Source organism: Numida meleagris, chromosome 2 (assembly GCF_002078875.1).
Source record: "Numida meleagris isolate 19003 breed g44 Domestic line chromosome 2, NumMel1.0, whole genome shotgun sequence".
Lineage (NCBI taxonomy): Eukaryota > Metazoa > Chordata > Aves > Galliformes > Numididae > Numida > Numida meleagris.
The window spans coordinates 44,403,981-44,418,025 of record NC_034410.1 but is presented as its reverse complement, the minus strand read 5'-3'; the positions used below and the strand labels follow the sequence as shown (position 1 = coordinate 44,418,025).

The 14,045-nt window shown below is 46.0% G+C and overlaps 1 protein-coding gene across 1 annotated transcript; it reads left to right on the top strand.

Moving 5' to 3' along the window:
* Window positions 7-4,772, top strand: RPSA (ribosomal protein SA). Its single transcript, XM_021388120.1, has 7 exons — window positions 7-139; window positions 369-536; window positions 1,061-1,179; window positions 2,608-2,853; window positions 3,695-3,823; window positions 4,042-4,210; window positions 4,625-4,772. Exons 2-7 carry the CDS (start codon window positions 404-406, stop codon window positions 4,717-4,719), a joined length of 891 nt encoding a protein of 296 aa, XP_021243795.1. The 5' UTR covers window positions 7-139; window positions 369-403; the 3' UTR covers window positions 4,720-4,772.

Here is a 14,045-nt window from a genome sequence, read left to right as displayed (position 1 = left end):
TAGCAACCCGCGGAGCCCCGCCCTTCCGGTGGACGCGACGCCCCTATTGGCTGGTGGGGAGGGCATATATTGACGTCACACGGAGGCGGCTTTCCTTTTCGTTCGGCGCCCGCCGAGGCCTCCACACGGCGTTGTCCGCGTGAGTCCGAGCTTCGGCGGGGCGGGGGCAGTTGAGGGGCTGGTGGCGGTTGCGCGTACCGTGAGGCGCTAATGGCTGTTAGCGGGCGTTCTCTGCGCGCGCGCCCCTCGGCGGGCCGAGCTTCCTCGGGGAAGCCGAGGGGGTTAGAAGGGTAGGCCGCCGGCGCGGGCAAGATGGCGACCGGGGCGCCCGCCACGTGGGGCGCTGAGCTGGGTGGTTGTGCCCGCAGGTTCCCTGTCGTCGCTTCTTAAGGGAAACCCCACGATGTCCGGAGGTCTCGATGTCCTGCAGATGAAGGAGGAGGATGTCCTCAAGTTCCTTGCTGCCGGGACCCACCTGGGAGGCACCAACCTTGACTTCCAGATGGAGCAGTATATCTACAAGAGGAAGAGCGATGGTAGATCCCTAGGGTGGGAGCCCAGGGTGTGGTGGGGTAGCTAGGAGTTGATGAGTAAATGATGGGCAAAACTGGGAAAAAGAGCCAAGTGCTTGTACTTGAGCTTCCGAGTAGTTCATGGCCCTAAAAAGTATGGAAGTCCAGACAAATTATGTTCTTCAAAAAAAGTAAAACAAAACACTGATTTTAGAGCACAACAAATGAATCAATTAGATTTAGTTACTTATACTAGCTCCTGACTGTAGTAATAAGCATAGTGTTTCAATAGTAATTTGTACTGTTCTTAAGTCTAAACCGCACCATGTTGAAAGGTTGCAGCTCATACCAGACCCAGGTCTGTACTCATGGGTGCTGGAGTTGTGCTATCTTAAAATCACATTGTTGGATTTTTTTCTTGGAACAGCTTTCTGCTAACTGGAGGTTTGTAATAATTGCAGCCCTGTAACAAGTTTAATAGCAGATGAGTGCTATGTTGATTTAGAAACTTATTTACTGGTTACTCTAAATCTTTTTGTTATCTCTAGGTATTTACATTATCAATCTGAAGAGGACCTGGGAGAAGCTCCTCCTGGCAGCCCGTGCTATTGTGGCCATTGAGAACCCAGCTGATGTGAGCGTCATTTCTTCCAGGAATACTGGACAGGTATGGGACCTCTTTGTTTACCGAAGGCCTTCAGACTTGGGAGCAAGACTGTTGCCAGGTATCAGTGCCTGCCAGTGGCAGCTTGATGATAAAAAGGTGACACAAATTTTGGCATTAGGAACAGTTTCAGAGGCATATTTATTGTGCTACGCTTGAAGTGTAGAGCAACTTCATAGAGCATCCCTGCACAGCCCCAGTTCCTATAGATTTCAGGACAGATGTGAGGAGTTGGAGGGTATTATTTTTTTAGCCTTATTTGAATACATTTTGTTGGACTTTAGATGTGTTTTAGTCACACTGCTGCACCTCCTCTTCCCAGTTCTTTGGGTCATTAGTGTGGGTTTTGGGAACAGAAAGCACATGATAAGTTTTTTCAAAATGGAAATAACAATTCCCCTTCCCGTAACAGAAAATTATAAGTAAACAAACGTATTTCAGATTTTTCCTGTAGATATTAAGTGGAAAAATTTTCGTAGAAGGGGATGCTCCCTTCAAATAAAATCTGATTGACACTGAAGTTTACTGCTGAACTTAATTTCTTTGGTGCAATCTGGACAGTGCCACAAAGATAAGAGAGAATGCTGAATGACACTGCGCGGATTTACAGAAAAAAGGTGTGAGCACCTACTTATGCAACCTGCACACTGTTAAAGCTTGAGGCTGAGGTCAGTTCCTGACGAATGAGCTCTCAAGTGTCGGAAGTGTGCTACAGCAAAAACACATGGCAGAGTGTTGCTAATGCCAGGAGAGGAGCTCCCTCTATGATTGGAGTTTGATGGCAGCCCTGCCACATGCAGTTGCTTCTAAATTCTCAGGCATCAGCCAGCAGAGCGAGTGAGTAGGAGCTAGCAGTTGCAATCTCAATGGATGCTGTTACAGTTTGCATACATGTACTAGTGAGCCTCTTCTGTAGTTAATGAAACTTGTTACTGCATTAGTAAATAGATACAGAAATAATGAAGGAGAATGGTTTTTATTCTTTTCTTATATGGCTCAAGAACAGTCCAGTGAGAACAGGAACATGACTTAGGAATGGACCTTGGTAAGTCAGGTTGATGACTGGATTGTATGATCTTGAAGGGTCTTTTCCAACCCAGATGATTCTATAAAGCTGTTTGTTTCATCTGCCCTTTTCATGATTTGATGGAGGCTCTTACCTTTGGAGTAGAGCATGCAACTCAGTTTAGTGAGGGGAGAGAAACTTATTCTTCATACTGACTTCTTGCATTGCTGGTGGATGTGATCTTCTAACTCCTTTTTGTGGTGTTGATGTAATTATTTTTAAATCAGTATTATTTTCATTCAGAGAACTGGCACATGAGCTCTTATGTCACAGGAACCAGAACAAGTTGATGTGGTCACTGATAGTATACAAAGGTGAGTTGGTTGAAACTGAATTCCCTGCTTCATCTCTGATTTGTTTTGCAGCGTGCTGTTCTGAAGTTTGCTGCTGCCACTGGGGCTACTCCTATTGCTGGACGCTTCACCCCTGGTACTTTCACAAATCAGATCCAGGCGGCTTTCCGTGAGCCACGACTCCTGGTTGTTACGGATCCCCGAGCTGATCATCAGCCACTGACAGAGGCTTCTTACGTCAACATCCCCACCATTGCGCTGTGCAACACTGACTCCCCACTGCGCTATGTGGATATTGCTATCCCCTGCAACAACAAGGTTACTGCTTTGTAGAATTTAAAGCTGCTTTCTCTAGGGCATGCTGTAGAATATGTTGCAAGATACGTTTTTTGGTAGGGAAGGTTAGCTTTTATCTGATGTGACTCCCAGGGTAATTAGCTAATAAATTTCTGGCAAGCCAGCAGGTAGGTGAGGAGGGTGTGGGCTTGCACACAGTTGGAGCTTGGAGCTGAGGCCAACTTCTGGCCAAGGAACTCTAAAGCGTAGGATGTGTGCTACAGTAACATGGCAGGACTTACTGACAGCCTGAGGGTCTTTGTGGCCCCATGAAAGGAGTTTGGTAGTCAATCTTGCCACAGTTCACGGAAGAAAGAAAAGTAATGAGACTTTGTGGGGGGGGGGAAAAAACTGCTATGAAATATGATCTTACTAGTAGCTGAAAGGTAAAGTCCAGGGAGGTGGGAAACTAGCTTTGAACTCTGTCTAGACATTGTCATTAACAAAACAATGTAAGCCAAATCTGAGCTTGAATGAATCTGTAAGATTCATTTCTTTGTATTAGCATATGGTATGGATGCATAATCCATGCTTTTGGATAAGATTTATGTGGGACATTGAATAGGAGAACTAATTCAGACATTCAGATGCAGGTGACTGCAGTGCTGCAGAGACCTGAAAATGTTGCTGAGAATTTGAAAAGCTGCTATGTCTTGAGTCTGTGTACATCATAGATCTGTCAGGGATTCTCTTGCCTGGAAGAAATTTTGGGTGCAAATAAATCTTTTCCTCTTTAAAGATGTGTGGGGGTGGGGGAGGGGAAAGACATTTAAAGGCTTATATTTGAAGCAGATCTTAACGTAACTTTATTCTCCTGTCCCAGGGAGCTCACTCAGTGGGCCTGATGTGGTGGATGCTGGCTCGGGAGGTCCTACGCATGCGTGGCACCATCTCCCGTGAGCATCCGTGGGAAGTCATGCCTGACTTGTACTTCTACAGGGATCCTGAGGAGGTAGAGATCTGTGGGAGGAAGTGTGTCTGTGAGATGTGCTGCCTGTGTGCCTGCCCATGGTTCTGTGTGCCTGCCACTAAGGGCAGATTTTTGCCAGTATCACAGATTAGATGCTTTATGTGGTGGTTAATTAGTTGTCTGTCAGCTGGTATGTATTGTCTGGTGTGTGTGGTGAGATGTCTGTTCTGTGCGATGTCAGCTATGTTCTTCCATTGCAGATTGAGAAGGAGGAGCAGGCTGCTGCTGAGAAAGCAGTGACAAAGGAGGAGTTCCAGACCGAATGGACAGCCCCAGCTCCTGAATTCACTGCTCCTCCTCAGCCTGAGGTTGCTGATTGGTCTGAGGGAGTGCAGGTCCCATCTGTGCCAATCCAGCAGTTCCCCACAGGTCAGTTTATTGGAGGGGTGTCTAAGGGAAGTGGGATCTAGAGAGCAGAAATAAATGTTCACTGTGTGATTAGCTGCAGGGATGTGCACAGTGCTGGTGTACTGATTCCCCTGTCTTTAAGCAAGTCTCAGCTGTTGGTAATCATGTAGGGAGAATTGAGTAGTACACTTCACTTGCTTCATGCAAGTTTCTGCCAACCATGCCTTTAAGCATTGAAATGATAATTTTTAAGGCAGTTAATGCAAGTGTCTGCCTTGGTACTGCACTTAGAAGTCCCAACTAAGTTTATTTGGAGTCATGAGAAGAATACTAGTTTTTGTGTACTTGCACATACCTGTACAAGAGTGGCAGTGTGTGCACCATGTTTTAGTGGATAGGAAGGGATGCATTGAATTTTTTTGTTTGTAATTGCAGAGGATTGGAGTGCCCAGCCGGCCACTGAGGACTGGTCAGCAGCTCCCACTGCCCAAGCTACGGAGTGGGTTGGGACTACCACTGAGTGGTCTTAACTTCAGTGCCGCTGTACTATCAAAAATAAAGATTGGTTTAATACCCATCCTAATTTGTATGTGTGCTGCTTGGTGTGGTTTTTTTCCTTTCCTGCTCAACGTGCTGGAGGGCTGGGGTGCCATCCAAAGGGACCACAGGCTTGAGAGGTGTGCCCATGTGAACAATGTGAAGTCCAGTGAGGTCAGGTGCAGGACCCTACACCTGGGCCAGGGCAATCCCAGTTACATGTGCAGAGGGGGAGGAGAACTCATTGAGAGTAGCCCTGCAGAGAGAGACTTCAGGGTGCTGGTGGGCAGAAGACTACATGAGCCAGCAGTGTACTCTGGCAACCTGGAATGCCAATAGAACCTGGGCTGCATCAGAAGATGAGTGGCCAGCAGGGGGCAGGAGGTGATTGTATCTCTGCTCTGCCCTTGTGAGGCCCCATCCAGAGTAGTACTTCAGGGCTGGGGCCCCCAGCACAAGAAGGATGTGGATCTATTGGAGTGTGTCCAGAGGAGGATCATAAAGATAATCAGAGAAATGGGGCACCTTTTCTATGAAGAAAGGTTGAGGGAGCTGGGCTTCTTAAGCCTGGAGAAGAGATGGTTCCTTGTGGCCTTCCACTTACAGGGACTGTACAGAGCTAGGACAAAGGGGTAATGGATTTAAACTAAAAATGGATGGGTTTAGATAAGGAAAAAGTTCTATATCAAGGTGGTGAAGTTTTCCAGAGAAGCTGTGCATCTGTGAAGGTATTTGTAGCCAGGTCAGATGGGGTCCTGAGCGGCAACCCTGCCCACAGCAGAGGGTAGAGTTTCCTGTCCCTTCTAACTCAAAATGTTTGTGTGATTAAGTGAAATGTGGCTTCCTGAGCAGTGAGTTATACGTACACTTTGGCCAAGGAGTACCCTTCTGCCTTCCCACTTGCGATAGCATCTGATGTGTTTCTGTATTTCCGTGCTTTTCTTAGCTCCACCCCACTAGATGTCATAGCTCCCCAGGGCTATGCATTGGGTGATGTGTGTGACAGTCTGTTCACCCAGAGGTGGTAGAAGGCATCAGCTGAGTAAGTGTAGGGTGGGGTGGCAGGTGTGAGCTCTTTGACTTACTGTGATGGGCTAAGACTTTCACCAAGCTAAGAGAAATGGGGTAATGTTCATTGGAGGTGTTTAAATTGGATCCCTTTTTCCATGTTACCATGGTCTTTCTTTTTTTTCAACCTCAGCCATAGTAATGAACCTATGAAAAATGTTGTTTTCCAACATTCTTGTTTGCTTTTACTGTTAGTAGGCATATTGTGATAAAGTAACCTATGTATATTATCACATTTTGTACAAAGGAGTCCCCACTTTATCCCCTGTTGTCTTTTCCTATCAGATTCAAGATAACTCAGGATATTAATAATTCTCAGCCTTTAGCTGAGATGCACGTGTGCACTTTATTTGGCCATTAAGGGATGTTTCCCATTTTTCTTACAAGTTGGTTGGTTGCATTTCTGGCACGTCCCTGTGTCCTACATCCTTCAGCAGTCGGGGGGTCCTTCGTGCCACCTGAGGTCTTTCACCTTGCATCAAGGGAGGTGAGAGCCTCTTGACTTTGGCATTCCCAAAAATCAGAAACAGTCCGTAGAGCAGCTACTGATTCAATCTTCAGCTCTGACATTGCCCAAAATAATTCACTGGTCTTCACCCTTTCACACTGAGTTTCCAAACTTGGAGTACAGACTTTACTGTCTCATTGCTATTGCTGTTTCACCGTTGTCCCTCTTCTTTGTTTTGTAACCTCTGTTGTGAGAATATGTTCCAGTTAATAAGAATATACCATGGCTCCATGCTCCTGGTTGTACAGACCCCTCAAAGTGAGCCATTTCCCAAAAGCTACTAGTAAAGCCAGTGAACCATGAGTCAGTGGTGTCAGCAACCCAGCCTGGCTGCCTCAGAGATGAGTGCTGTGATTAACCCTAAGCAGGGGAAAAATGCATCCTTGAGTCTCCAGGGAGCAGCTCACTATTTTTTTGGTTTGCTTTTAATCTTGTTCTATGCCTAACACACCCAGGGAATGGATGGCAGGAACCAACAGCTCCCACTCTGCCAGATCTTTAAGCTGTGGCTGCTGGATGTTGTGCCAATGACTCAAACGAGCTTTTGCCATAACCCTATAGAATTATAGAATTGCTCAGGTTGGAAAAGACCTTCAAGATCATCAAGTCCAACCGCAACCTAACCATACTGCTCTAACTCTAACAACCCACTGCTAAATCATGTCCCTGAGCACCACATCCAAACAGTTTTTAAACACATTCAGGGATGGTGACTCAACCACCTCTCTGGGAGCCTATTCCAGTGCTTAACAACCCTTTTTGTAAAGAAGTTTCTCCTGATATCCAACCTAAACCTGCCCTGGTGCAACTTCAGGCAATTTGCATAGGCTCTGCTCATTCCTGTGCCATGGCTGAAAACTCCTGGATGTGGCTGCACAGCCAAGAAACCTGACTGAGGATCATCACCTCACTTGTGATGCTGAACTCAGTGGTGTTGCTTAAGTAGTTGGTTCTAGTCCAGAGTCTGCCCTTGGAGAGCCAAGATGCTGCTGAGGATGAAGGATTGATTGCCTTTTGGGTCTGAACTGTGGAATGTAGAGCAGGTGATGACCGTACCGGACTGTCAGACATAGGGATGCTAACACAAGGGGCTTCTGGCAGCAGGCAAAACCCTCTGCATCATTTCCATCTGTCAGGTGGCAGGGGGGTAATAATCACGGTGAGCTGCTCAGCTGCAAAACGTGAGAGTCCTGAGCATTTCCGAGACCCCGGTAGATGGGGCTGTTAGTCCTGGTTTGTCCGACTGTCAGCTGCCTGCAGGCGGGGTAAGGCTGAACCAGCCAGCACTCCCCCGCCTTCCCTGGCTTTTCCATTTCCCGCAGCAGGCTGGTGCTCTCTCTCTCATACTACACTTTTCACAACTGCATGTAACTACTGTTTTTGTATATATATATCTGAGTGTTAAACTTGCTGCCTTCCTGCTCAGCTGCAAACTGTGATTGTGCTTTATAAACCTCCCTGAGGGAGCAGCTGTGGGCTGACATAGGCTTCCAGTGCAGAGAAATGCAGTGCTCCTAATTTAAGATGCCTTGGATACTTTCTAGCTCATCCATCTTTCTTGGTATGTCACCTCCAGCATTTCTGAAGGGTCTTGTCTTCTCCTCACTGGTAGAAGTCACGTTATATAATTCTTTGTACCTTTTGGCTTTGCTTAGATGAGGAAAGATGAGCAGCACATGTAGAGAGAGAAGCAGAGGGAGTACCATTTCCCTTCAGTTGTTATTTTGCTATTAGAGGGTCTAACTTGGTAAGCAAGACAAAAAAAACCATACACATAACCCCACCACTTCCCTCTCACTGCATGTTTTCTGGAGGCTTTAAGCCTCGTTTCTTCACCCAGCTGGGTGAGGCTCTGTAAGCCCCAGGTGCCAGAGCATTTCTTCTCCTTTCCCATAAGGATTGCTGTGAGGGGAATGAGTGAGCACACTTCTGACTTTGTTTCTTTCTTTTGTTCAATGAGCATGTTTTGTTTGAGTGGTGCGAACAGCCAGTGCTCCTCCACCAGAAGGCTGAGGAATGCGGTAACTAGTTTTGCTGACTTTGAGGGTTCAGCCCTTTGAAAAGTTGTGAGCTTAGCTTTAAATCTTGCTTTTGTTTGCCTGAGCATGGCTTGGATTCCTCCTGCTGGAGTTTGACTTCAAGGCTCTTCTGCACCTTGTTCTAAAATAAGAATTGAGGTTTCCTGGACCACACCTCAAATATAAAGCAGGAACTTTATGAAAATGTGAAATGTGAGACTTGTGATATAAAATGCTGCAAGTTTCCAGCACTGCATGGTGCCCTGGTGGGATGAGTGCTTTGGAGAGCCATCCTCTTGTGGCTGCAGGTTGGTCTGCACTGGCTGTAAACTAGAAATGAAGAAATCTCTGCTCCATTGGGAACCAGGAGGTGGAGGTTCAGGTAAGTAATAAGTCTCTGTGTTCGTTTGATTTTATTTTAAATCTTGTCTGTCTGTTCTTCTAGCATTACAGGAATAGCAGATTGATCTTGTGTCTAATGTTTGTTTTGTAGGTACTGTGTTAGAACTGAGAGTCTCTTGGCTGTATGCAGTGTGGGAAAGGCTTGGTGTGTACGTGCAATGCAGTGTCTGTTCTGGTATGAGAAGGCTGCTGTCACACTCTGCTGTGTTCTGAGACAGTGCTTTTGTGATTAATGACTCCTGAGGCTTTTCTGCTAACAATAAATTCTAACACAGAATACAAAGGAGGACAACAAATGTCTCCCATGGGGTAACGCAAGCTGGAGGTGAATAGTATGGGGTCTTGGACCTTACTGGATTAGACGAGATATGGTGGAGACCACCTTGAATGAGTCTCATGTCATGGAGCCTCCCATGCCCATGTCTCATGGAGTAGGGTCAGAATAAATGGTTACTGCAGGGTGTGAAGAGCTCACCCCTGAACTAGCACTGGCTCCCTAGAGCCACTTTGGGGCCCCTTGGCAACAGGGTCTCCAAGCTTCTGCTTGATGTCTTCATGGACCCAAAACCCCCTGGGGCTTCCTTCTCACCCACCACCAGGTAGAACAAAATAGCCTTGCAAATAGCAGGAAATGGAGTGGGGATAGGCAGTGCTTCCCATTCCTGGCTGGACAAGGAGGACTAGGATGTGGCTGTGAGGTCTTGCTGCACTTCTGGTTTGAGTCACAATGAGGAGATGTAAGCTTTGTACCAGTCAAAAAACTATCCTGGCTATGAGCACCCCCTGCATCTTGGGGTGGATATTTGATATTCTTCCTGAACTTCTTCCATGTTACTGGTGTTTGTGAGGATGGAAGTGGCATGAAAGAAACGTGCCTGATATTTGGCTTTCCCATAGATGCTTTATAGCAGAATGTCACTGCTTTGGTATAAGGTAACCAGCTTTGTCCATGGCTCAGTGCCGAGGGCAGTGCAAAGGCAAATGTTTCCCCACCACCAGCTCTCTGCTGCTGTGGAGCAGCCCTATCCCCATGTAGGGATGATGCACATCCAACATGGCTGGAGCATCCCTGTGCAGCGCATTGTTTTGGGATGCCTTTACAGAGTTAACTCAGCAGAAGGAGGTAACGTCTGTTGACAGCACTGCAATGCATGGCAGGGTTGTATCAGTGAGGAAATGGATATCCAATACTAGTATTTTGGGAGGGAAGATATTTGGCACCTCTGGGAAAGATTAAAGTTCTTGTCTTGTAGTGCTCAGTGCCTTGGTACCACATGTGCTGTTGTGGCAGTGACCTGAAACATAGTGAGCTGAAACACAGGGACAACTTTGCCATGGGAGGGACAGTGGGGCAAGAGGTAGCATCTCTTGGGAAGCCAATGCTGCTGGGTGTGATGCCGGTATCTGTCAATGCAGCGTACTGGTGACCAACCCATACACGTGTTCCCCTCTTCCCCACCTCTACAGTGGTGTTTGTGCTGTAGCTGAGCACGAATCATTCAGAGTAGGAGAAAAGTTGATGATAATGGGCCAGGATAGGGTGAAAGGACAGTTTCTCACCCATACACTTGCCATCAGCGCAACATGTTTGGTGTATGTTCCTGACTTTTGATCTTATGTTCCCTGAATATTTATCACCTGTCCTTAAACTCTTCTATATACGATGCATTTTCTCAGATTCCTTTATTTGCTCTTCAGCGAACTTGACTTTTGCTATCTTGCCTTTGCCTTTAATGAATAGAACTGTTCATATTTTATTTACCCTCCCATGACCAAAGGAGGGGCTCATTCAGGCAACTGATGCTCAGTACCCCATGAAAAAAACCTGCACAGCCAAGCCCAACAAGATGATTTATAAGCATGCACACACCCCCTCTGCATGGCTTCTCCTTGCCACCTCCTACCCTGCTTCAGAAGTCATGAGTAGTGTGTGGAAAAAGCATGAGCTGAGCAGGAGCTTGCAGGGAGATGTCCTCCAGCAGCTGCTGTCAGCAGAGGGCAGTGGTACCCTGCCGAGCTGTGGCTGCTTGCAGTCTCCATCAGTTATTTATTTTTACATATGCAGTGTAGAAATGCTTCTGCAGCTTTTCCCCAGCGAAGTGCTGGGCTTTCCAAAGCATAGCTGCTCTCTTTGCTAGGGCATAAACTTGGTGCCAGGGCTCTGCAAAGCCCCCCAGGCTGCCCACTGCAGTCGCTGCCCATGGAGCAGAGGGCAGCTGTGACGCACAAGCTGCTGTGCCAAAGTGCTCTATTTACTGAAGAAAGAATGTGGGTTTTTTTTTTTGTTGTTTTTTTTTCCCCCCCCCTCTCTACCTGATTCTTGGTGGCCCCCTTGACATCTGATTTAAATAAACCTTATAGTAACGTTCATATTCTGAAGATCCTAAACATCTTAGTGCTTAGGTGCTGGATTATTCATTGTTTCTGCTATCCAGAAAAACCTAAATGATAATAATAAAGAAGTGTCCCATATGTGTGAAATATTTCTTAATGGGAGCAAGGTTTGGATCTGCAGCCTTTTTGCAGAAGCCTTGGTTCCCCTAAACAGCTTTGCTCTGTTGGATGGAATGGAAGGAGAGAGGCTGCATGTACGTGGGATGCTTCTGCAGCTCCTGTTCTCCAGTGAGATGCAATGGCTTACTTACTTGGCTTTATTGATATTTGGGGGACAAAGTTGACTTCCAGATCCCACAGCTATGCCATTGGTCTATATCTGAGTGCATGGAGGAGATGAGTGCCCCTAAGTAATGCCACGTGATATCAGTATAAGATTTAGAGACGATATTCGCCACCTTTTCAGCATGACTATAAGCAGTTGTACTGAATTGGTTTCTGTGACTGGAAATGAGTAATTGCAGCAAAGCCAGAGCTTCCAACATTAGCTTGCTGCAGCATCACATTGATGAGGTTCATTTAAACATGCTGCTGAATTCAGATTCAGCAATTATGATTTTATTGTGTGAGGCATGGGCTGAGACCTAGAAATCCTCAGTTTGTGGAGCTGCCTTTTCCCTAGGAAAAAACAACGTTTGGGCATTTGTGAGTGATAAAGTCTTGGCCACAGATGAAACCAGGCTGCCACCTGCACAGGCTGCTGCCTTGGGGCTTAGACAAATGGTGAGGAAAGTGCAATGGAGAGGAAAAACAAGTCCCTGCAGCTGTCAGAACTGAGAGCTGATAACGACACATGCAGCATGAATCAAAGCCGAGTAATTGCTCTTTAAAGCCTGGCCCTCAGCCTTTTGGTGAGCTTCCTTTCCCTTCCCCTTCATTCCCTGCATGGGACACAGCCATTCTGAAGAGAAGTGGTTTGGAGATTTGGCAAAGTCAGGCTTCACAGGTCCCTGTCTGCCCTGCTTTGGAGGCAGCAAAAGTGCTTGATTTATGGTTGCTTCTGGGGCAGAAACTGTGCCAGCATCGCTAGCATCTTGTCTGTGGTGGCGTTTGCTCTTGTCCTTTTCTGTCAGGCATATTTGTTTACTTATGCCACATCTCTTGATGATCCCTTTTCACTGCAGGGAATGATCTGGCATTTCATAAGGGCAACTTTTCACTAGAGTGAAAATGCCTCTCCTCCTCACAGGGGAAACGTGGCCTAGTGCTGTCCTGATGAAAAAGCTTCTGACTGCTGGGGTGTGGAGAGGACATTCTGGTGCATCCACAGGCATTAGTTTGAGTTTTGCTACATCCTCATCAGTCTGAAAGCCACTGCGGTGCTGGTGGAACCAGTAGAAGCCATGGCAGAGCCCCAGCACAGCTGGGCGCACTGAGCAGTGTGATCTGTGGAGCTGCAGCAGGCCACAACAACACCATCCCTACCACCAGAATGTTTATGTGAGAGGGGAGCAGCTGTGGGTTGTCTTAATCAGCTGGGCTGGTCAGCAAAGGCTTCTCAGAGCAGGTCTCTGTGGGTGCCTGGGCTGGTTAGCCTTGTGAATCCCATCCCTAGTGTGGCTCTTGTGAAGTGTGCAGCCTTTTTGAAGTTGAGGTTTCTTTAAATTAAATGTGGAGTTGCAAAGAAACAAAAAGCTCTTTCGTAAAGCACTGATTTGCTAACTTGCATGAAGAAACCATTCTACTCCCGCCATGAGCAATGCTGTTCTACTAAAGACTGTGACGATCCTAAGAAAGGAGTCTGATGGAACATTACGCCTCTGTACCTCTGAGCTTCAATCAAGGTGGCAATCCTGTACTTGCACAGGTTCAAAGCCATACCTGGATTCATTTTAGTGCAGGGTTGGCTATAGGAGCAGAGGACAAAAGAGGGCTCAACAAGATATCTTGGCTGCTTATTTGGAGTAAATGAGGGCATGGGAAAACACGCAGTCAAGGTTTGTGATGTGCAATGCTTGTTTTCATTTTCCTCCTTGGAAATCTTCATATGACCAACCTGAAAATGCAAACTCAGGTGTCTCCAAAATCTTTCATTTCTGATTGCTAAAGGAGACAAATATGCAAACATAACTGAAACTTTTTCTCCAAAGAGATCTCAAAAGATGAACTGGAAGGAGATGATTCTCCTGTAGAGAGAAGCTATTTTTTCTGCTTTGGAGAAGTCAAGCCCTAAAAGTTACGGTACTGTATGCAAAACCAGTGTATTCTTTGCATGTGCATGAGATATTTGTACCACTTTGCTGGCTCTGAGCAAGCCTCTTTAGTAGTGTTTACTCTTTTTTTGTTTCCCTTTAAATAAGAAATCATATGGTCTCGCATCACGGTTGAGCACAGTATGACAAACAGCTCAACAACGTTTTTGACCCTAAGCATGAATGCTAGCATCCCTTCCAAGGTTCAAGCTTAGCTATGTGTTTTTAAAATTGCTATTTAAAAAAAAATAATTATTTTAATTCTTTTTATTTCTTAAATTTAGTTATTTATTTTTTAATGGATTCCCATTTCTCAGTGATATCGAATAGCTGATCAGTCTTTACATGCTCTGTCTGCTCACACAAACTAATTGCTGATATCCATGAGAGCTACCTGTTTAAAAATAAGCCTTCATAGAGAAGAATAAGAAAATAATTATCTCCTTATTTTCTGCCAAAATCATTTGGATACAGCATTAGAGCTAGCAGTAGCAAGACATGTAAAATTTGCAATGCAGAGCACAATTCTAGCGGCGTATGAAAGCAAGCTCTGTACTGTGCAAGACGTAGTGGGAACTTTCTAGTAATACATCGCTGAGATGTTTTTCTGCGTTTTCCCTTGAAGTGAGCCTGAAACACATGGGAAGTTTGGAATGGATGTAACATGTAACATGTCAGGAGAAGAGGGGGGAAAATCAACGCTGAATTCTCAGGAAAATGCTTACTGCTGTTCCTTC